At 39.9% G+C, this 22,490-nt stretch overlaps 1 protein-coding gene across 5 annotated transcripts in view; it reads left to right on the top strand.

The window, feature by feature from the left end:
* LOC128703002 (uncharacterized) overlaps positions 1-22,490 on the top strand; it is an 805,350-nt gene that overhangs the window by 711,233 nt on the left and 71,627 nt on the right. For 3 of the 5 annotated variants that reach the window (XM_053797525.2, XM_053797522.2, XM_053797524.2), the window contains 2 exons: positions 8,869-9,078; positions 15,468-15,865. In XM_053797525.2, coding sequence (XP_053653500.2) covers positions 8,869-9,078; positions 15,468-15,865 — 608 coding nt within the window. Of the gene's footprint in view, positions 1-8,868; positions 9,079-15,467; positions 15,866-16,920; positions 18,207-22,490 lie in introns of those variants that run through there. The other 2 variants (XM_070103613.1, XM_053797523.2) reach the window with 2 other exon arrangements.

Raw genomic sequence — 22,490 nt, 5'->3', positions numbered from 1 at the left:
ACAAGACTAGTCCCAGAGCTACGGGGATTGTCCTACGAAGAAAGGCTGAGGGAAATCAGCCTGACGACACTGGAGGACAGGAGGGTCAGGGGAGACATGATAACGACATATAAAATACTGCGCGGAATAGACAAGGTGGACAAAGACGGGATGTTCCAGAGATGGGACACAGACACAAGAAGTCACAATTGGAAGTTGAAGACTCAGATGAATCAAAGGGATTTTAGGAAGTATTTCTTCAGTCATAGAGTAGTCAGGCCATGGAATAGCCTAGAAAGTGATGTAGTGGAGGCAGGAACCATACATAGTTTTAAGGCGAGGTATGATAGAGCTCATGGGGCAGGGAGAGAGAGGACCTAGTAGCAATCAGCGAAGAGGCGGGGCCAGGAGCTGTGACTCGACCCCTGCAACCACAAATAGGTGAGCACACACACACACACACACACACACACACACAAAAAAAAAAAAAAAAAAAAAAAAAACACACACACACACACACACACACACACACACACACACACACAAAAAAAAAAAAAAAAAAAAAAAAAAAAAAAAAGCATGTGGTGCATTTCAGGAAGACTATTCCTAATGCTTACAGACTACTTAAGATTAGACAGGTTATTGAGTAACTAAATGAACAATAGTACAATTTTAAGTATACATTAATACTTTAAACTGTAGAAGTAGTAGTTATGACTGGTTAGAGAAACAGTCAAAGTTTATTTCCATGCAATACAGTGTTTATACAGAAATGGGTGACATTTGATTATGTGCAGAAAGCTCATGCTTATGCAGAGCATTTCGGGTAAGCTTAAGCCTAACTTAAGATTACAAGGGGCAATAAACATTATATACATGTATTTAAGATCATTAAATATATACATATATGTAAGTATGTAACCTCTTCTCCAGTTGTTGAAAGATGTAGGTTTATATTTGAATGATGGTCAAAGTTTTTTTTTTGGTCACCCTGCCTTGGTGGGAGATGGCTAGTTTAAGTTAAGTGTTAGGTTAGAATTAATATTGGTAGTACAGTGGACCCTCGACTAACGCTATTAATCCGTTCCTGAGAGCTCATCGTTAGTCAAAATAATCGTTAGTCAAGTTAATTTTCCCCATAAGAAATAATGGAAATCAAATTAATCCGTGCAAGACACCCAAAAGTATTGAAAAAAAAAAAAAAAATTAACACATGAAATATTAATTTTAATACACACAAACTGAAGAAGACATGCACAGTTACATGACATTTTCCTTTATTGAAGATCTGGTGATGATTGATGGAATGGGAAGAGGGGAGTGAGTGTGTTGATGGTCTTAGTGTTTAGAAGGGGAATCCCCTTCCATTAGGACTTGAGGTGGCAAGTCCTTTTTCGGGGTTACTTCCCTTCTTCTTTTAATGCCACTAAGACCAGCTGTGAGAGTCACTGGACCTCTGTCGCACAACATATCTGCCCATAGAGGCCTGTACCTCCCGTTCCTTTATGATATTCCTAAAGTGTTTCACAACATTGTCAGTGTCACCATTAAACACTTGTTCAGGTTTCAGTCCTTCACTGTCTATGTACTCCTTGAATTCCTGCACATATTTTTCAGCTGCTTTTTGGTCCAAACTGGCAGCCTCACCATGCCTTATCACACTATGTATGCCACTACGATTCTTAAATCTCTCAAACCAACCTTTGCTGGCCTTAAATTCACTCACATCACTACTAGTTGCTGGCATTTTTCTAATTAAATCGTCAAGCAACTTCCTAGCCTTTTCACATATGATCGCTTGAGAGATGCTATCTCCTGCTATCTGTTTTTCGTTTATCCATACCAATAACAGTCTCTCAACATCTTCTATCACTTGCGATCTCAGTTTCGAAAACATAGTTGCACCTTTGGCAAGAACAGCTTCCTTGATTGCCGTTTTCTTGGCCACAATAGTAGCGATGGTTGATTGGGGTTTTGTGTACAGCCTGGCCAGCTCGGAGACATGCACTCCACTTTCATACTTAGCAATGATCTCTTTCTTCATATCCATAGTAATTCTCACCCTTTTTGCTGTAGGGTTGGCACTAGAAGCTTTCTTGGGGCCCATGGTGACTTATTTTGCAAGTGCAATCACTAAAAAGGCTGTGATAATATGAAATGTTCCGATTGTATGCTTGGAAGCGACCGCGGTGGCTGGCTGGCTTGTAAACACTGGCCAGAAGTGGACGCGTCTCAGATGGAACGAATAGTGTTGGTCGAGTTTTTTAGCACTAATCGAGGCAAAATTTTTGCGATAAAATGTATCGCTAGTCAGATTTATCGTTAATCGATGCCATCGCTGGTCGAGGGTCCACTGTATGTAGTATTAGCACGCCTCCAGCAAGACAGTGATGGGTCACCCTGCCTTGGTAGGAAATGGCCGATATGTTAAAAAAAAAAAAAATACACTAGGACACAAGCTACAATCGAGGTTGTCCATGACATCTATTAATTTTCATCAAGACTCAATATTTTCTTTGTCTGCAGCAATTCTTCTTCTTGCCGAGACACATTATCACATGCCCATTATTACAGTATTGAATGTAATGTCCTTCACTTAAAATTATCATTAAATACATTCTTTACTGGTCTTCATCAGCAGGCTCACCGTTACCAGCTAAAACTAGCTTGGAGGGAGAAACCAAGAGGTCATCTCATGGTTTCCTCTGTGTTCTTTACTCATTCAGTTTGTTTTCTGACCGATACAATACAGGCGCTCTTCAACTTACGATGGTACAAAAATTATTACTTTGGAGATGAAACTTGAGTTAATTACCTAGCATGAAGGTGGCAAGTCTGTAACTTGTATACATTTTTTGTAATTTTCATTACTGGTATTTAGTTACAGCAATTATTTGTTTATTTACTTATTCAGTGACAGTAGTTATTTATTTACTTGTTTATTTAGCATATATTAATTTTAGTTTGGAGGGACTTCTGTACTGTCATATCTGAGCGCCTCTGCAAGGAGAGTGATTATGTATGAGTGAGGTGAAAATGTTGAATGATTGTGAAAGTATTTTCTTTTGGGGATTTTCTTTCTTTTTGGGTCACCTTGCCTCGGTGGGAGACTGCCGATTTGTTGGAAAAAAAAAATTAATTTTCGACTTACGATTCTTTTGACTTAAAATATTTTTGACTTACAATGGGTTCGTCAATGTAATCCTAAGTCGAGGAGCACCCGTATGGTACAAGTTTATTTCAACATGATACATTGTTTATACAGAAATGAGCAACACTCAAGAACATGCAGAAAGTCCATAGTTATGCAGAGCATTTCGGGCAAGCTACCTATCATCCCTATGCCTAAATTGAGTTAATTACCTTGAAACTTTAGGCTTTGTTACTGAAGGTTACCTTTAATAGAATTTTATACAATTACAGTATATGAACCTGAAAAAAACTCATGGTTTGAGTAATTCTAGACGTATTGAGACATTAAAGTTGAATATCATTGATTAATAGTTTGATATTTTGCATACTGTAGTAGGTTTGTAACACATGTAAACAATGATCTCTGTCCACTCTCAACCTTTCATAGTGTATCATGTATGATTGGCTAAATCTATTTTCTTTATTCTGTTAATTAACCGAGAAATTATACTGCAAATACATTGATCTCATGTTGGTCTAAGCTTCTTTCTGACCTCAAGTTTAGTAATTTACTTGCTATGAAGTTTGTAAGAGATAATTACACCATTAAGAACTTTTCATAATTATGGTACTCAAAGAATTAGTTGAAATTGGTGGATACAGATTAGCCTCAGAGCTTTTAAAGAAGCATTATTTAATAGTGTCCAGCAGATATTAATGAATATAAATTATTCCATAGGTCTTGTATAAATATAATTTTTTAATAATTGGCAGTGTTTTTATTAAAAACTAAATGGGACCTCACATTGAGTGAATATTGTACTAGAATATGGCAGACTTTGCTCATTGCTGTTGATGCAATATTAGTGTAATATGTCAAGTTTACTCTCTCTCTGTATGATATTTAGCAGTAATAAATTTTGATGTAGACACTTTTATTTATTATTGAAGATTAGACTAAGCTCCGTGTAAATAAGGTTTTTGACAGCCTCATTCTTCTGGTTTAAATGGATGGTAGGCTTTTGCATGCTTGAAGCAATTTTTGAATGAAAATGTCTTGTATGAAATATCAAAAATACAACTGCAAATTTACTCCTAATATTCAAATTCTTATAAAATCTTCACTTGACTAATGACTAAAATAAATAAATAAATAAATATATATATTGTTTCTCAACAAACCGGCCGTATCCCACCAAGGCAGGGTGGCCCAAAAAGAAAAACAAAAGTTTCTCTTTTTAAATTTAGTAATTTATGCAGAAGGGGTTACTAGCCCCTTGCTCCCGGCATTTTAGTCGCCTCTTACAACATGCATGGCTTACAGAGGAAGAATTCTGTTCCACTTCCCCATGGAGATAAGAGGAAATGAACAAGAACAAGAACTAGAAAGAAAATAGAAGAAAACCCAGAGAGGTGTGTATATATATGCTTGTATGTGTATATATAGTGTGACCTAAGTGTAAGTAGAAGTAGCAAGACATACCTGAAATCTTGCATATTTATGAGACAGTCAAAAGACACCAGCAATCCTACCATCATGTAAAACAATTACAGGCTTTCATTTTACACTCACGTGGCAGGACGGTAGTACCTCCCTGGGCGGTTGCTGTCTACCAACCTACTACCTACAATATTCTTTCTTTCTTTCAACGTACCAGCCATATCCCACTGAGGTGGGGTGGCCCAAAAGGAAAAACAAAAGTTTCTCCTTTTAAATTTAGTAATATATACAGGAGAAGGAGTTACTAGCCCCTTGCTCCCGGCATTTTAGTCGCCTCTTACGACATGCATGGCTTACGGAGGAAGAATTCTGTTCCACTTCCCCATGGAGATAACAGGAAATAAACAAGAACAAGAACTAGTAAGAAAATAGAAGAAAACCCAGAGGGGTGTGTATATATATGCTTGTACATGTATGTGTAGTGTGACCTAAGTGTAAATAGAAGTAGCAAGACGTACCTGAAATCTTGCATGTTTATGAGACAGAAAAAAGACACCAGCAATCCTACCATCATGTAAAACAATGACAGGCTTTTGTTCTAGACTACTGTTCTGCCAAGTGAGTGTAAAATAAAAGTCTGTCATTGTTTTACATGATGGTAGGATTACTAGTGTGTCTTTTCTGTCTCATAAACATGCAAGACTTCAGGTACATCTTGCTACTTCTTCTTACACTTAGGTCACACTACACATATATGTACAAGCCTATATATACACACCACTCTGAGGTTTCTTCTATTTTCTTACTAGTTCTTGTTCTTGTTTATTTCCTCTTATCTCCATGGGGAAGTGGAACAGAATTCGTCTTCCGTAAGTCATGCGTGTTGTAAGAGGCAACTAAAATACCGGGAGCAAGGGGCTAGTAACCTCTTCTCCTGTATATATTACTAAATGTAAAAGGAGAAACTTTCGTTTTTCCTTTTGGGCCACCCCGCCTCGGTGGGATACGGCCGGTGTGTTGAAAGAAGAATATATACACAGTGGACCCCTGCCTTACGAACGCATCGCGTTACGTTAAATCCGCCATACGAAGCATTTGAACACAAATTTTGCTTCGCCTCATGATAAAAAGCTTGCCTCACATGATTCATCCGGGACGCGTCCCGCATGGCCTCAGCTGCCCCGTGCCTGCCAATGTTTACAAGCCAGCCAGTGCAGTCGCATCTAAGCATACATTTGGTACATTTCATACTATCACAATGATTTTAGTGCTTGCAGCTGCAAAATAAGTCACCATGGGCCCCAAGAAAGCTCCTAGTGCCAACCCTGTGGTAAAAAGGGTGAAAATTACTATGGAAATGAAGAAAGAGATAATAGCTAAGTACGAAAGTGGAGTGTGTGTCTTGGAGCTGGCCAGGTTGTATACCAAACCCCAATCAACCACCACTACTATCTTGGCCAACAAAACGGCAATCAAGGAAGCTATTCTTGTAAAAGGTGCAAGTTTGTTTTCAAAACAGATCTCAAGTGATAGAAGATGTTGAGAGACTGTTATTGGTGTGGATAAACGAAAAACAGATAGCAGGAGATAGCATTTCTCACACGATCATATGTGAAAAGGCTAGGAAGTTGCATGGCAATTCAATTAGAAAAATGCCATTCCTTTAAGACTTTCCTAAAATGGGCCATAACATTGTCATTGTACAGGTTGCCAACACGGCTTGCAGTAGCTGTGTCAGGGTGATTTTCATCCGCAAAGGTTTGCAGTTCAACCCACTTTGCACACATTTCCTTAATCTTTGAAGTAGGCAACTTCCTCAATTTCTCTCTCCCCTCCTCTGAAGCAGTTTCCTCAGGTCTGGCCTCTTGCTGTTGAAGATGATCTTGCAGCTCATCAGTAGTTAGTTCTTCATTGTCCTCCTCCACCAACTCTTCCACATCCTCCCCACTAACTTCCAACCGCAAGGACTTCCCCAATGCCACATTGGATTCCACAACTGGCATACGCTTCTCAGGGTTAGCCTCAAACCCTTCAAAATCCCTTTCTTCTACACATTGTGGCCACAGTTTCTTCCAAGCAGAGTTCAAGGTCCTCTTAATCACTCCCTCCTAAGCCTTACCTATAAGGTTTACACAACTGAGGATACTAAAGTAATCTTTCCAAAACTCTCTTAGAGTCAATTGAGTGTCTGAGGTCACTTCAAAGCACTTTTGAAACAGCTTTTGTGTAGAGTTTTTTGAAGTTTGAAATGACCTGCTGGTCCATGGGCTGCAGGAGAGGAGTGGTATTAGGAGGCAAAAACTTGACCTTAATGAAGCTCATGTCCCCAGAAAGTCACTCTGCCAAGTCTGAAGGATGACCAGGAGCATTGTCTAATACCAGGAGGCACTTAAGGTCCAATTTCTTTTCCATTAGGTAATTTTTCACATTGAGGGCAAATGCATGGTGTAACCAGTCATAGAAAAAGTCCCTAGTGACCCATACCTTACGTTTGCCCTCCACAGCACACACAAATTAGCCTTGACCACATTGTTTTGCCTGAACACTCTGGGAGTTTCAGAGTGATACACCAATAAAAGCTTCACTTTGCAATCACCACTAGCATTAGCACACATCAGAAGAGTAAGCCTGTCTTTCATAGGCTTATGTCCTGGAAGTGCCTTTTCCTCCTGAGTAATGTAGGTCCTGCTTGGCAATTTCTTCCAAAACAGGCCTGCTTTGTCGCAATTAAACACTTGTTCAGGTTTCAATTCTTCACTGTCTATACACTCCTTGAATTCCTTCACATATTTTTCAGCTGCTTTTTGGTCCATACTGGCAGCCTCACCATGCCTTATCACACTATGTATGCCACTACAATTCTTAAATCTCTCAAACCAACCTTTGCTGGCCTTAAATTCACTCACATCACCACTAGTTGCAGGCATTTTTCTAATTGAATTGCCATGCAACTTCCTAGCCTTTTCACATATGATCATGTGAGAAATGCTATCTCCTGCTATCTGTTTTTCGTTTATCCACACCAATAACAGTCTCTCAACATCTTCTATCACTTGCGATCTCTGTTTTGAAAACAAACTTGCACCTTTTACAAGAATAGCTTCCTTGATTGCCGTTTTGTTGGCCAAGATAGTAGCGATGGTTGATTGGGGTTTGGTATACAACCTGGCCAGCTCCGAGAGACGCACTCCACTTTCGTATTAGTAATTATCTCTTTCTTCATTTCCATAGTAATTTTCACCCATTTTACCACAGGGTTGGCACTAGAAGCTTTCTTGGGGCCCATGGTGACTTATTTTGCAGCTACAAGCACTAAAAACACTGTGATAATATGAAATGTACCAAATGTATGCTTAGATGTGACTGCACTGGCTGGCTTGTAAACACTGGCACCCACGGGGCAGCTGAGGCCACGCATGGGACGCGTCCCGGACGAATCACATAAGGCAAGTTTTTTATCATGAGGCGAGGCAAAAGTTTTGCGTTCAAATGCTTCATGTGGCGGATTGAACATTAGGTGATGCGTTCGTAAGGCGGGAGTCCATTGTATATGCATATATATATATGCCATGCGTGTCATAAGAGGCGACTAATGTGCCAGGAGCAAGAGGCTAGTAACCCCTTCTTCTGTCTGTGTTACTAAAGTTAAAAAGAGAAACTTTCATTCTTTTTTTGGGCCACCCTGCTTCAGTGGGATATGGCTGGTTTGTTGAAAGAAGAAGAATGTATATATATACAGTGGACCCCCGACTTACGATATTAATTCGTTCCAGAAGGCTGTTCAGGTGCTGTTACCGAATGAATTTGCTCCCATAAGGAATATTGTAAATTAGATTAGTCCATTTCAGACCCCCAAAAATACACTTACATAATTGTTCGACTTGGGAGCTGTTCGTAAGTCGGGGGTCCACTGTATATTAATGCATCCACAGAACAAAGTAGTTTTAACATTATAACAGTACTGTGACTATCAGGGGATCGAACCCACGATATTTTAACCAGCCTCACTCCTGGGAAGCGCACCAAAATCCATGATGCCTTAGTCCACTGTTCCACCAAGCATAATGATACATTGAACTAAGGCTTCGTGGATTTTGGCGGGCTTCCTAGGAGTGAAGCTGGTTAAAATATCGCGGGTTTGATCTCCGGCTAGTTGCAGTATTGTTATATAGTATACTATATATATACATATATATTATTACAACCTTATTTTTTAAGTCAGTTTTAAATTTTTTTAATCATACAAGACATTACACATTTTGCAACTGCCTGTAACCCAGGATAGCCTAGCATGGACTTCTGTCTTGTTACTTCAGTTCGCCCAAATACCTGGTTGACTTCAGTAGTGGGCTTTTCGCTCGCTCTCCCTCCGATTCCACGAACTCGGTGAGGGATGTTACGGAGCTGGGTACCCCCCCAGGCTCCCTTGAGGGGTACCGTGTAGCGCACTCTGTTTTTTACCGCAAACAATCCAGCTTGGGTAGTGACAAGGAGGAGAGGAAAGGCATACCTATATTCCACCCAGGGTAAGCAGGTAGTGAATGGGCATCACTGTCTCTCAAGTGTTGTCATTTGGCTTGGTGCTTTGATGCTTGCAGTTTGGGTTAAGCTTGAATTCTTTGGGCATGCAATACTCTCAGATCTCTTAAATTTCACCCCCCTTTATCTGACTTTATTAAATGTTGTGTTTTTCAGGTCATTAATATAAAATTATTAAAATATTAACCTCATTCTCTCTTATATTACATCATTGCATATAGGTATTAACAATGTATCTTTATGGATGTTATATTTCATGTCTCATAATTTTATTTACAGTTCCATATTCAGTAATTCTTAGGTTGACTATGGATATTAAAGCAAAAGAATTTATTATTGCATATTTTTTTAATTATATTCTCTCTAATGATTGTGCATTTTCTTATGACTATATATCTGTTTTATTCTCTCATGATTATGTAATTGTTTTTCATCATTGATTGTTAAAATATATTTATTTGGTGTTCCCTGGATTGGATATAATGAATATGTAATTGTGAGTTGTGGGTTGTCAGTATGACTCGCGGGTTACAAGATTTTAGCAGTGTGAGTTCTGGGTTGTGAGAATTGTATTATATAGTTGGTCAAATTAGAATTCAAAGTCAGATTTTTATTTCTATTATGCTGTACAGAGATAATCTAGTTTACATGTAATAAAACATTGTTAGGCATAAAAGAAAGCCACTACTAGAGGAGTTCCCATTTATAATATCAGCCATAGATTTGTAAAGAATACTTAGTATAGCCTTAATAAGCTCTAACTCCATCACTGTCTTGCTTCTGGCAAAACAGTGATGGAGCGAGTGATGGAGCGAGTGATGAAGGCGTTTCTTCTTTTTTGGATCACCTCATTCCATTGGTTTTTAATCAACAATTTCCTGACCTTTTGATGAGGCACTTTTAAAATTTCTTAAACTCAAGATAATTTGAATGCATGTTATTTTTATGCCATGGTGGTCTTAGTAATGTTAAAAAAAAAATATGTCTTGGATAACTGCTGACCAAAGTTGGGGGATTTGCCGTGTTGCCGTGTTCCTCCCTTAAGTCAATGTGACCTGACCTGACTAGGTTGGGTGCATTGGCTTAAGCCGGTAGGAGACTTGGACCTGCCTCGCATGGGCCAGTAGGCCTTCTGCAGTGTTCCTTCGTTCTTATGTTCTTAAATGAAAACCTTTGCAACTGCGCATTCAAAATCAGGGTCCCTGAGATAGACTCCAATTCTGTGCAGTATTGATGTGGCAGTTCCTTCAAGAAGGTAACAGCTGCCACACTGATACTTCTTCAAGGAGGTACTGAGAGGTGTGCTGTGGCAGTTCCTTCAAGAAGGAAGCAGTTACCACATTGATACTTCTTCAAGAAGGAGTGCTGTGGCAGTTCCTTCAAGAAGGTAGCAACTGCCACACTGGTACTCCTTCAAGGAGGAGCTGACAGCTGATATTGTTGTAGGGATTGTGATCCAAAAAATAGGAGTCACCTCAGATAATGCAGTTACCTCTCAGTCTCCAGGAACTGTAAGACCTTAAGAGTTCAGAGCTTCCCACTGACTATGATCAATACAGTCAACCCTTGATATATCACACTAATAAAGAGGGATTGTTCAAAAGAGTAATACAGGGAGACTGCTCAAATGACTAATAAAGAGGAATTGTTCCAGAGTTTAATAAAAAAGAATTGTTCAAAAGACTAATAGAAGGAGATTGTTCAAAAGACTAATAGAAGGAGATTGTTCAGAAGACTAATAGAGGGAGATTGTTCAGAAGATTAATAGAGGGGATTGTTCAAAAGACTAATATAGAGGGATTGTTCAAACACTAATAAAAGAGATTGTAGAATTATCCAGTAGATTTTCCAAGTAGAGTTATCCAGTAGAATTTCCAAGTAGATTTACCCAAAATGCAGATGTGATATACACAGAGGTATTTGACACATGTGATTGTGGGGTGATTGCACAAAATGAGGGGCATAGGCATTATGGGGAAGGTGGGCAGATAGATTTTTGGGTTGCTAATACACAGAACACAAAACAGTAGTAGTAAACAGAGCAAAATCCAGCATCAGCGAGTGATGTAAGAAGGTCAGTACCCCAAGGCACTGTCCTAGCACCTCTGCTGTTTCTCATCCTATTAACAGACATAGATATAAACAACTATCACAGTTTTGTATCATCATTTGTAGATGACACTAAAATAAGCATGAAAGTCACTTCAGTAAAAGACACTGAAAAATTACAGGAATATATAAGCAGGGTTTTACAGTGGGCAATGGAGAACAACATGACGTTCAATGATGATAAGTTCCAGTATGGAAAGAATGAAGAACTCAAAAGGAACACCATATACAAAACTCAAGAGGATCATCAAATAGAATGAAAGGAACACATGAAAGGCTTGGGAATAACTGTGTCAGCTGACCTTTCTTTCAAAGAAAATAAGATGAAGGTCACACTAGCCAGGAGAATGGCAGGGTGGGTAATGAGAGTCTTCAGAGCAAGGGAAATAATGCCAGTGTTGACACTTTTCAAATCACTTGTGGTCCCTCATTTGTAATATTGCTCAGTGTTGATGGCCCCATTCAGGACAGGAGAAATATCAGAGCTTGAACAAATGCAGAGATCATTTATGACCCACATAGAGCCAGTAAAGCATTTAAATTACTGGGAACTGGTTAAAGTCTTAAATAAGTACTCACTGGAGTGGAGGGGAGAAAGGTCCATGATATTACTGTATGTATATACCTAGAAAGTACTTGAGGTCCTGGTCCCAAATCTGCAGACTGCCATAACAAAATACTGGAGTGAGAGATATGGGAAGAAGTGTAAAATAAACCCAGCAAAAAGCAGGGGTGTGGTGGTCACAATAAGGGAACACTGTAACAACAACCATGGCCCAAGATTATTCAGATCCTACCAGAGGATATCAGAAACACTGCTGGGACACATAGAAGTCTTCAAGAGGAAACTGGACAAGTATCTACACCAAATACCAGATCAACCAGGCTGTGATGGAAATGTGGGGCAGTGGGCCACTAGCAGCAACAGCCTGGCCCATGGCCAGGCTCTGGGAATAGAAAGACTCTCAAAACTCATCAAAGGTAGTAGATTTATTCAGTAGATTTTGGCCATTTAAAGGTACAATGTATTGAGGCTTACTATTGTTGCTCACTTGTTTGCACAATACAATGGTCTATCAAAGATATTATAATTGGGGCTCCATGTGAAAATATAGTAATGTTTTAGGCCAAGTAATTCCAAAAGATTTTTTCTCCATTCTTAAAAGAAATGCTTTCAAAGAATGTAAAGTGGAATAATTCTTCATGTAAACTTAAATGATTATTACACATCTCGAGTAATTAAAATATTGGTAATATTATGATACTTGTCACCCCCCCCAGCACACTGGTAATATTATGATACTTGTCACCCCCCAGCACACTGGTAATATTATGATACTTGTCACCCCCCAGCACACTGGTAATATTATGACACTTGTTACCCCTCAGCACACTGGTAATATTATGATACTTGTCACCCCCCAGCACACTGGTAATATTATGACACTTGTCACCCCCCAGCACACTGGTAATATTATGACACTTGTCACCCCCCAGCACACTGGTAATATTATGACACTTGTCACCCCCCAGCACACTGGTAATACAGTGGACCCCCGCGTAACGATTACCTCCGAATGCGACCAATTATGTAAGTGTATTTACGTAAGTGCGTTTGTACGTGTATGTTTGGGGGTCTGAAATGGACTAATGTACTTCACAATATTCCTTATGGGAACAAATTCGGTCAGTACTGGAACCTGAACATACTTCCGGAGTGAAAAAATATCGTTAACCGGGGGTCCACTGTATTATGACACTTGTCACTCCCCCGGCACACTGGTAATATTATGATACTTGTCACCCCGGCACAATGGTAATATTATGACACTTGTCACCCCGGCACACTGGTAATATTATGACACTTGTCACCCCGGCACACTGGTAGTATTATGACACTTGTCACCCCGGCACACTGGTAACATTATGACACTTGTCACCCCGGCACACTGGTAGTATTATGACACTTGTCACCCCGGCACACTAGTAATATTATGACACTTGTCACCCCCCCCCTGGCACACTGGTAACATTATGACACCTGTCACTCCACGGGCACACTGGTAATATTATGACACTTGTCACTCCCCCGGCACACTGGTAATATTATGACACTTGTCACTCCATGGGTACACTGGTAATATTATGACACTTGTCACTCCCCCGGCACACTGGTAATATTATGACACTTGTCACTCCCCTGGCACACTGGTAATATTATGACACTTGTCACTCCCCCGGCACACTGGTAATATTATGACACTTGTCACTCCCCCAGCACACTGGTAATATTATGACACTTGTCACCCCGGCAAACTGGTAATATTATGACACTTGTCACTCCCCTGGCACACTGGTAATATTATGACACTTGTCACCCTCCAGCACACTGGTGGTAATATGACACTTGTCACTCCCCTGGCACACTGGTAATATTATGACACTTGTCACTCCCCCAGCACACTGGTAATATTATGACACTTGTCACTCCCCCAGCACACTGGTAATATTATGACACTTGTCACTCCCCCAGCACACTGGTAATATTATGACACTTGTCACTCCCCCAGCACACTGGTAATATTATGACACTTGTCACCCCAGCACACTGGTAATATTATGACACTTGTCACTTCCCCCGGCACACTGGTAATATTATGACACTTGTCACTTCCCCTGGCACACTGGTAATATTATGACACTTTTCACTTCCCCTGGCACACTGGTAATACAGTGGACCCCCGGTTAACGATATTTTTTCACTCCAGAAGTATGTTCAGGTGCCAGTACTGACCGAATTTGTTCCCATAAGAAATATTGTGAAATAGATTAGTCCATTTCAGACCCCCAAACATACACGTACAAATGCACTTACATAAATACACTTACATAATTGGTCGCATTCGGAGGTAATCGTTATGCGGGGGTCCACTGTATTAAGATACTTGTCACCCCCCAGCACACTGGTAATATTATGACACTTGTCACCCCCCAGCACACTGGTAATATTATGACACTTGTCACCCCAGCACACTGGTAATATTATGACACTTGTCACCCCAGCACACTGGTAATATTATGACACTTGTCACCCCGGCACACTGGTAGTATTATGACACTTGTCACCCCAGCACACTGGTAATATTATGACACTTGTCACCCTCCCAGCACACTGGTAATATTATGACACTTGTCACCCCTGACAGTGGTCACATTATGATGCCTGTTATCCTTGACATACTGGTCATGTGTCACAAATGACACTTCACATGACGCTTCTTACATTTGACACACTGGTCACATGACGCATGTCCCTCCTGACACACTGGTCACATGATATTTGTCACACCTGACATACTGGTCACATGACACTCATCACTCCTGACACACTGGTCACATGACACTTGTCACTCCTGACACAGGTCACATGACACTTGTCACTCCTGACACACTGGTCATATGACATTTGTCACTCCTGACACACTGGTCACATGACATTTGTCACACCTGACATACTGGTCACATGACATTTTTCACACCAGACATGCAGGTCACATGACACTTGTCACACCTGACACACTGGTCACAACTGACACACTGGTCACATGACACTTGTCACACCTGACACAGTTCAAAGTTTGCCACCCAAGTGTTTTGATGTTTCATTTCCCAGTGTTTATTGTCGTCAAATTTATATTTTATCAGTGTTGTAATCATTATTGTTTATTTTGATCATTATCTCAAAATACTGTAATTACTTAAGGATTGAAAGGATTATTTAATACAGTATTTCACCAAATTTATATGGCAAAGAAATTTTACGTAAATAATTTTCGTTTATGATATACAGGACTACCTCACTAATACGGCAAGTTAAGTTCCTGTCTGCCGCCTTAAAGCAAACTGCAGCCTTTTTTCACTTGTCAGAGCATATAAAAACATAAAAACAAGTTTACACTAAATTTATTAAGTGTGCTATAGCACTAGGTTTAAAAAACTTATGCAAAAGTAAAAATAATATACATTTTTTGAAAATTGCTGAAAACCATCTTAAGAGCAAGGCAAATGCCGAATATAATGAACATGAATATAATTGAAAAGTGCCATATTAACGAGGTATGCTTGTACTGCATCTGAAAAATTCGCTTCATTAAGTAAAACGAAAAAAAATACAATATATAAAATTGTGAATTGCAAACACTAGGCATCATATCGCATTTTTAAAATTTGCTTAGATAGTAAATATGTTCTGAATTTCGTTTCTCAGGCGGCCATCAATGGATTTTGCTTGGCGACCATTAAATCAACAACCTTTGTCTATCTCAACTCAACAAAGTGCACCTCAGATATCAGGTGCGGTGGGGAGTTCCAGTAATCCGCAACAACAGCAACTACTCCTGCAGCAGCAACAACAGCCTCAGCAGCAATCACAGCAGCAACCACAGCAGCAACCAGAGCAACAGACACAGCAACAGTCGCAGCAACAGCAACAGCAGCAACACCAACAGCAGCAGCAACAGATGAACTTGCTCAACATAGGGGGTCTGGCACCAACATCTAATCATCAGGCCCAGAAGAGAGCACAATATAAAGAAGGTCCTAAATTTGGTCTCAAGAGTATGGTCAGTATGGATGACATGCCTGAGCTCTTCGCATCTTTTGACAGTAAGTTTGTATAACTTATTATTCTGTGTTTAAACTTTTTATTATTGGTGAAGCATGGCACCGATATATATACATTACCCAATTATTCATTTAAAAATGAAAGATAAAATCATGAATGCAAAAATTTAAATAAGACAAAGTTAATTGCAAATCTCCTAATTGATGATTGATGTTGAATGATCATTGCATGAACGTTTCTAAGAATTTCTTCCTGTGTGCTTTGCGTATTGCAGTTTCAAATTTGAATGAGTACTGATCTCTAAAAGAGGTTTGATTATAAAGGTAATTTATCGTTGGAAATATTGAGTGGATATAACCTCAAGACTTTTAATACTATAATCTTCAAGTTTTGAAAGAGATGAACTTTGCATCATTTGAGTGATTGACTTGCCAAGCAGTTATTTTATATTATGTATATTTGTTTCTCTTCATTTACAGGATAAGTCAAATTTAAAATGGAAAGTAAAAATACAGGAGGTCTCCAGCTTGCAAGCAAGTTGCATTCATGGGGTTGCAATTTACAAACTAGTTGTTCCTGGTGGTGCAGTAGACAGACTAGTGTTTCTGGTGTTTCCACTTTAAAATGAGTTGTTTCCTGGTATTTTAGCTTGCAAAATAGTTGTTTGTTAAGAAAATAATACATAGTACAAATGAGGGATATGTTTCACATATGTTTGTATTGTGAATTAGTTACTATAATTTTTTTTTTTTCTAAGTGTGCCATTTGTAAGTGCAGGTGTTTGTAACTTTGGATTAGTAAGCTGGTGGCCTCTTGTACTGCACTGCTAATGACAATTTTTATATTGTGTCCTTGCATAGCCTGTGTGTTCATCTTCAGCGCTTAGCTGCTACTAACATTTCACGAACAAAGCACCACAGTTCTTGACATTTAAACATTTTTCGTGACAGTTCACTAAGAGATAGGATGTAAATAAGAGTTTTTTGTATTGGCTATTGAAATAAATTATTAAAAGGCTGCTGTTAAGAGGTATGAATTGTAGCAGCGGATTTCCACCCAGTACCAGACTAACGGGTATATCTTTCTTTTTGACTAGTTCTAGCACCACACTTCCCATCCCTCCATGAGTTGGGTAGGTGTTCTAGCTACCGGTATCACCATCACCAACAACCACTCACCAACTAGTGCTGTGTTATAATTTTCTTTGAGCTTTCATTGCCTGCTCAAGCTTTCTTGAAGGAAAAACTATTGAATTGTAAATGACTGTCCTCATTAGGTATGTGATCTAAACATGTTAACAGCTACTAGTTGGTGAATATTAATTTGTTGGGTGACCTTGATGTCAGCATGATCATACTTTGGGTGTGTATTGCCTTGTTCAGAGTGCGTACATTTGCTTTCTTCCATATTCAGATCTATTTGTTGGAAATTTCTACCTGTTTGCTGCCTCTTATTCAGATTTCAAATTTCCTTACTATATCTTAAAATTATCTTATTGTTGTTGCAGTGTGCCATGATTTGGTTTTGTAAGTTAAATGATTTTTGTCTTCAGTAGGAAATATACGAGCAGAAAATAGGTACTTTTAGACCATTGTTTACTTTTAAATTAATATAATGAGTACAGTATCATGTCTTGCAAATGTTATTGTAAATATTGGATGCATGCATTTATATTTTTACTGTCACATGTTGAATTACTATTCCTTAGGTATTATAGACCATTTTAACCCTTAGTTATGTCCTAAGGACTAATTCTGAGAGTTTAAATGCTGTCTCTCTTACAAAAAAATTAAATAAAACAAACCTTTAGTGAGAGTAGTTTGAAGTGTAGTAGATATATTATCATTGCCAGTCAAATTCTGTATTTATCTCTTATTTTTTGGTATGGAGAGTCAGACATCAGGAACACACAGATATTAAAGACCAGCAAGTTTAGGATTTTATGGGTATAACCTAAGTAAGTTATATACACATCATCCATTGTGGAGCCCATCCATATTTCACATATTCATTCACTTACATGGTACATGAGCCACATGCTGTATACCTGATTAATGACCTGAGAGGTAAGACAGGAAATAGAGAGGGGTCAACTACATATTCCAAGAGTAAGATGGCTTTTGATATGGTACCACATTGAAGGCTTCTTAGTAAATTAGACAAGCAGAGTGATGTAAAGTTGAAGATATTAACAAATAAGGGAGTATCTGAATAATAGAAATGAAAAGATTTACTAAAAAATATAAAGTATACAACATTCCGGATCAGCCGGGCTGTGGCTCGTACGTTGGTTTGCGTGCAGCCAGCAGCAACAGCCTGGTTGATCAGGCTCTGATCCACCAGGAGGCCTGGTCACAGACCGGGCCGTGGGGGCGTTGACCCCCGGAACTCTCTCCAGGTAAACTCCAGGTAAACATCTGAATGGAAGAGTCTAACCAGTTTTGTATATGTTGTACATGAACTTGTAGAAGTAAAGATTATTATTATTTTTTTTTTAAAACACGTCAGCCGTTTTCCATCGAGAAAGGTGACCCGAAAAGAAAGAAAAACCCAAAAAGAAAGAAAAAAATTTCATCATCATTCAACACTTTCATCATCACTCGTACATAATCACTGTCTTCCCAGAGGCACTCAGATATGAAAGCTTAGATGTCCCTCCAAACTGCCAATATCCCAAACCCCTCCTTTAACCCTTAAACGGTCCAAATGTATATATACGTTCGCTCGCGCAGCGCCCCGAATATTTTGAAAAAAAAAAATCTTTTTTTTTTATAGAAAAAATTAGCACATTTTTTTAAGTATTATAGAATAAAAAAAAATTTAGGGTCAGTACTTAACCGAGATATGAGGCCGCGAAGTTGGCACTTGGCGATCACCTGATGGCAACATGGAGCACTGCCGCTTGCAGAAATTCTACATATTTGCCATTTTCTTCCATTTTTTTTTTAATTTTCTTGGTTTTCATGATATGATAATTATGCTTTATGGCAAATTTTTTTTTTTTCAATGCCAATTGTTGTTTATACACCAATATTATATACAAAATTATTATCATATTGCCATAAACACACATGTACACACTGACAGGCAATTTTGCACACCTGGCTGAATCACATTCTATTATCTACAACTATATACAAGTATTTACATGTCCTACTTATGTTTCTAGAACTCCACGACTGTATGATACTCCATGAAGCATGGATTCGTACAGAATGCCACCCCACACTGGTGACAAATGAATCGTGTGTCCTGCTGCTAGGGTCGTTTTTTGGTGGTAGCACACACAACACTTTTTCTGGGCATTCTTCTTCTTTTGGGTAGGTGGTATTGGTACCAGATAGTGACAGTTGGGAGTGATTCAGTCTGGCACTTCCCCCTCTGGCTGTGGTTGGGGGACAGGTTGTGGTGTGACAGGTCGCTGTTGAGGGACAGGTACAGGTGTGGTACCATACTTTCTTGCTATCTGTTTGACAACATTCAGCGAGAATTCTGCAAAACGTTGTCGTTTTCCAGTCTTTATTTCGTACATATTGAATGCATTGAGCACTGCAATGTCTACAAGGTGAAAAAACAGTTTTATATACCACTTGCAATTCCTATGCACACAGTCAACAAATCCTATCATCATGTCACACTTGCCAACTAGTCGCATATTGTTCGTATAGTCCATGACAGCAGCTGGCTTTACAATAGGTTCTTTGTTGAACTTGTTCAGTCTGTCTGTCTGTACCATCTCATTTCTGTGGATGGTTGACAGCAATGTCACGTCCCATTTGTCATACCACATCAGTGCCATGATGTCATTAGCATGAAACATTTGCACTGCACCTTCAACACTGCCTCCACTGAACCTTGGCATATGTTTTCTATTTCTTCTCACTGTTCCACATATATCAGTATTGTTCACACGTAGGAAATCAGTGAGCATAGGGCTTGTATGCTAGTTGTCTGTGTACAATGTATGGCCCTTGCCAAAGTATGGTTCCATCATCCTGCGAACAACATCACCGGAAATGCCCAACATCCGTTTGTCATCATCGAGTGTGTATCTCCCGGTGTATACAATAACATCAAACACAAGACCACTCTCACAGTCACACATAAAAAGTTTTATACCAAAGCGATTACGTTTGTTCGGTATATATTGCTTGAATGACAAGCGTCCCTTGAACAGAATCAAAGACTCATCAACAACCATGTTCTTGAAGGGATAAAAGTATGCACTGAATTTCTGCTTCAAATACGTAAACACTTCCCGGATTTTGTATAGAGGGTCATTTCTGTTTGGCGTATTTCTGTCTGAGAAGTGCAACATTCGTAGCAACAGAGTGAATCTGTTGCAGGGAAGGAGGTCACAGAAAACTGGAGTACTGATGAAGTGGTCTGTGGACCAGTAATTATGTATAATGTTCTTATAGATATGTGGCATAAACATGACAGTGGCAAAGAATAAATACATTTCAGCCACTGTTGTGTCCTTCCACCTGTGCAGCCATGATGATTCTCCAACCTCTGTTATGTTGTCCATGACATATCGGTAATAATTGTTTGTCTGGGTCACTATCAAGTTCATTATGGGCTCGTCAAAGTACAACTGGAAATAGTCTAACTCTGTAGACTCATTCATTATGGGACATTCTGGCTGGATACCACTTCCACTTGCATCAAAATCACAAGGCTGTGGCACAAATATACTTTGTGTCCAGTTCCACTCACAATCACATGGTGCAGGGTGGACCTGTGGCATGGGGCGAGGGGGAGCAGGAGGAGGGACAGGAGTGGAGGCAGCACATGGTAGAGGGGATGCTGGGCAATCCTTTGTCTGTCCACCCACTGCACCATGTGGTCCAGGCACCATGCCACCCACCACTACTTCCTCCATCCCTGCATACTCGCCTTCATGATCACTTTCACTATCAGTGGCCAGGGTTTTGGATCGTGACTTGCCACGACCCTTGGGGATTGCATATGACACACTGCCTGAACGTAGATAACGATGCCTAAAAGTGCACTTCACTGGTGAATAATGAACTTCACTATTGCTAGACGAATCTTCGATTAGCATAAAATCAATCTCATCATCACTTACATCACTTTCACTATCACTAAAACACTGCGAAGTTGCCTATGGGTAACACTCACCATGCCAGAGGTGCTTGGCCCAGGGTCTTGTGTGGCCACACTGGCCATCCCAGAAGTGCTTGGCCTAGGGTCTGCTGTGGCCATACTGGCTACCCCAGAGGTGATTGGCCCAGGGTCAGGTATGGCTACCCCAGAGGTGATGGGCTGAGGGTCATCTGGGTTATCGTCGACATTTTTCACTAATTCCTTGAATATTACTGGCCCCATTGGTGTCAAATCCACTAAACTCATGATCTATATCACTTTCCTCGAATAGTAGTCTTAATACGACGAGGCGTGAGTGAATCACGAGGATGTGCCATGATGTTGACCCAGGATGGAGCTGAATGTAACTGGTCTTACCATGTGGTACCCAGGCATCCCAGATGTGCACACACCCATTCTCTCATGTCTAGGTGACTCAGGCCTATCGCGCCAATTTTGAAGGAATGAAAAATAAAACGTATACTATATACGTTTGGTGCACTACGCGAGAGAACTTATATATACGTTTGGACTGTTTAAGGGTTAAAGTACAGGCATTGTCCCTCCCATTTTCAAGGCTCAAGTCTGCCTAACTGGTTTCCCTGAATCCCTTCACAAAATATTACCCTGCTAACAATCCAACAGCTCGTCAGGTCCCAAAAACCATTTGTCTCCATTCCCTCCTATCTAACACACTTACACATGCTGGAAGTCCAAGCCCCTTACCCACAAAACCTTCTTGACCCCCCTCTCTCCAACCTTTTTGGGGATGACCCCTACCCCACCTTCCTTCCCAACAGATTTATATTGTACTTTGTTCCATTCTCTCTAAATGGCCAAAGCACCTCAACAGCCCTTCTTCAGCCCTCTGACTAATACTTTTAGTAACTCCACACCTCCTCCTAATTTCCATACTATGAATTCTCTGCATAATATTTACACCACACATCGTAGACGAAAGGTTCAGAGAACTGACACGTTGATAAATCACATCGACTCAAGGCTGAGGGACTGATTACCTCAAACTCCTCCTGTTCTTCACAATTCTCCTTTATATGGACTGATGAAGCCACTGTGGCAAAACATTTCCTCAATAAAGATACCCAAGAGTTGCACATGTGTCTAATTTATCAACGTGTCGGTTCTCTGAACCATTCGTCTACAATCCTGTCTGACACTGCAACTTCTTGGGATCTTAATACTTGGGAATTCTTCACTTGCCTAACCCTTGGGCATGACTTACTTCCACATTGGGCAGATGTGATACCTCCTACGACTGCTGCACCTCTCCATCTGCCTACACTATATAAGTCACTTCTTTGCACATATGCTGTATTCTTTTTAAGACTGATGGACTGATCACATCGACTCAAAGCTGAGGGACTGATTACCTCAAACTCCTCCTGTTCTTCATGATTCTCCTTTGTATGGACTGATGAAGCCACTGTGTGGTGAAATGTTTCCTCAATAAAGATACCCAAGAGGTGCGCATGTGTCTAATTTATCCACACCACACATTGCCCTTAGACATGACATCTCCACTGCCTCCAGCTGCCT

The sequence above is a fragment of the Cherax quadricarinatus genome, chromosome 86 (assembly GCF_038502225.1).
Source record: "Cherax quadricarinatus isolate ZL_2023a chromosome 86, ASM3850222v1, whole genome shotgun sequence".
NCBI classification, from domain to species: Eukaryota; Metazoa; Arthropoda; class Malacostraca; order Decapoda; family Parastacidae; genus Cherax; species Cherax quadricarinatus.
The sequence above is the reverse complement of the archived record's forward strand: the minus strand, read 5'-3'. Positions and strand labels throughout refer to the sequence as shown.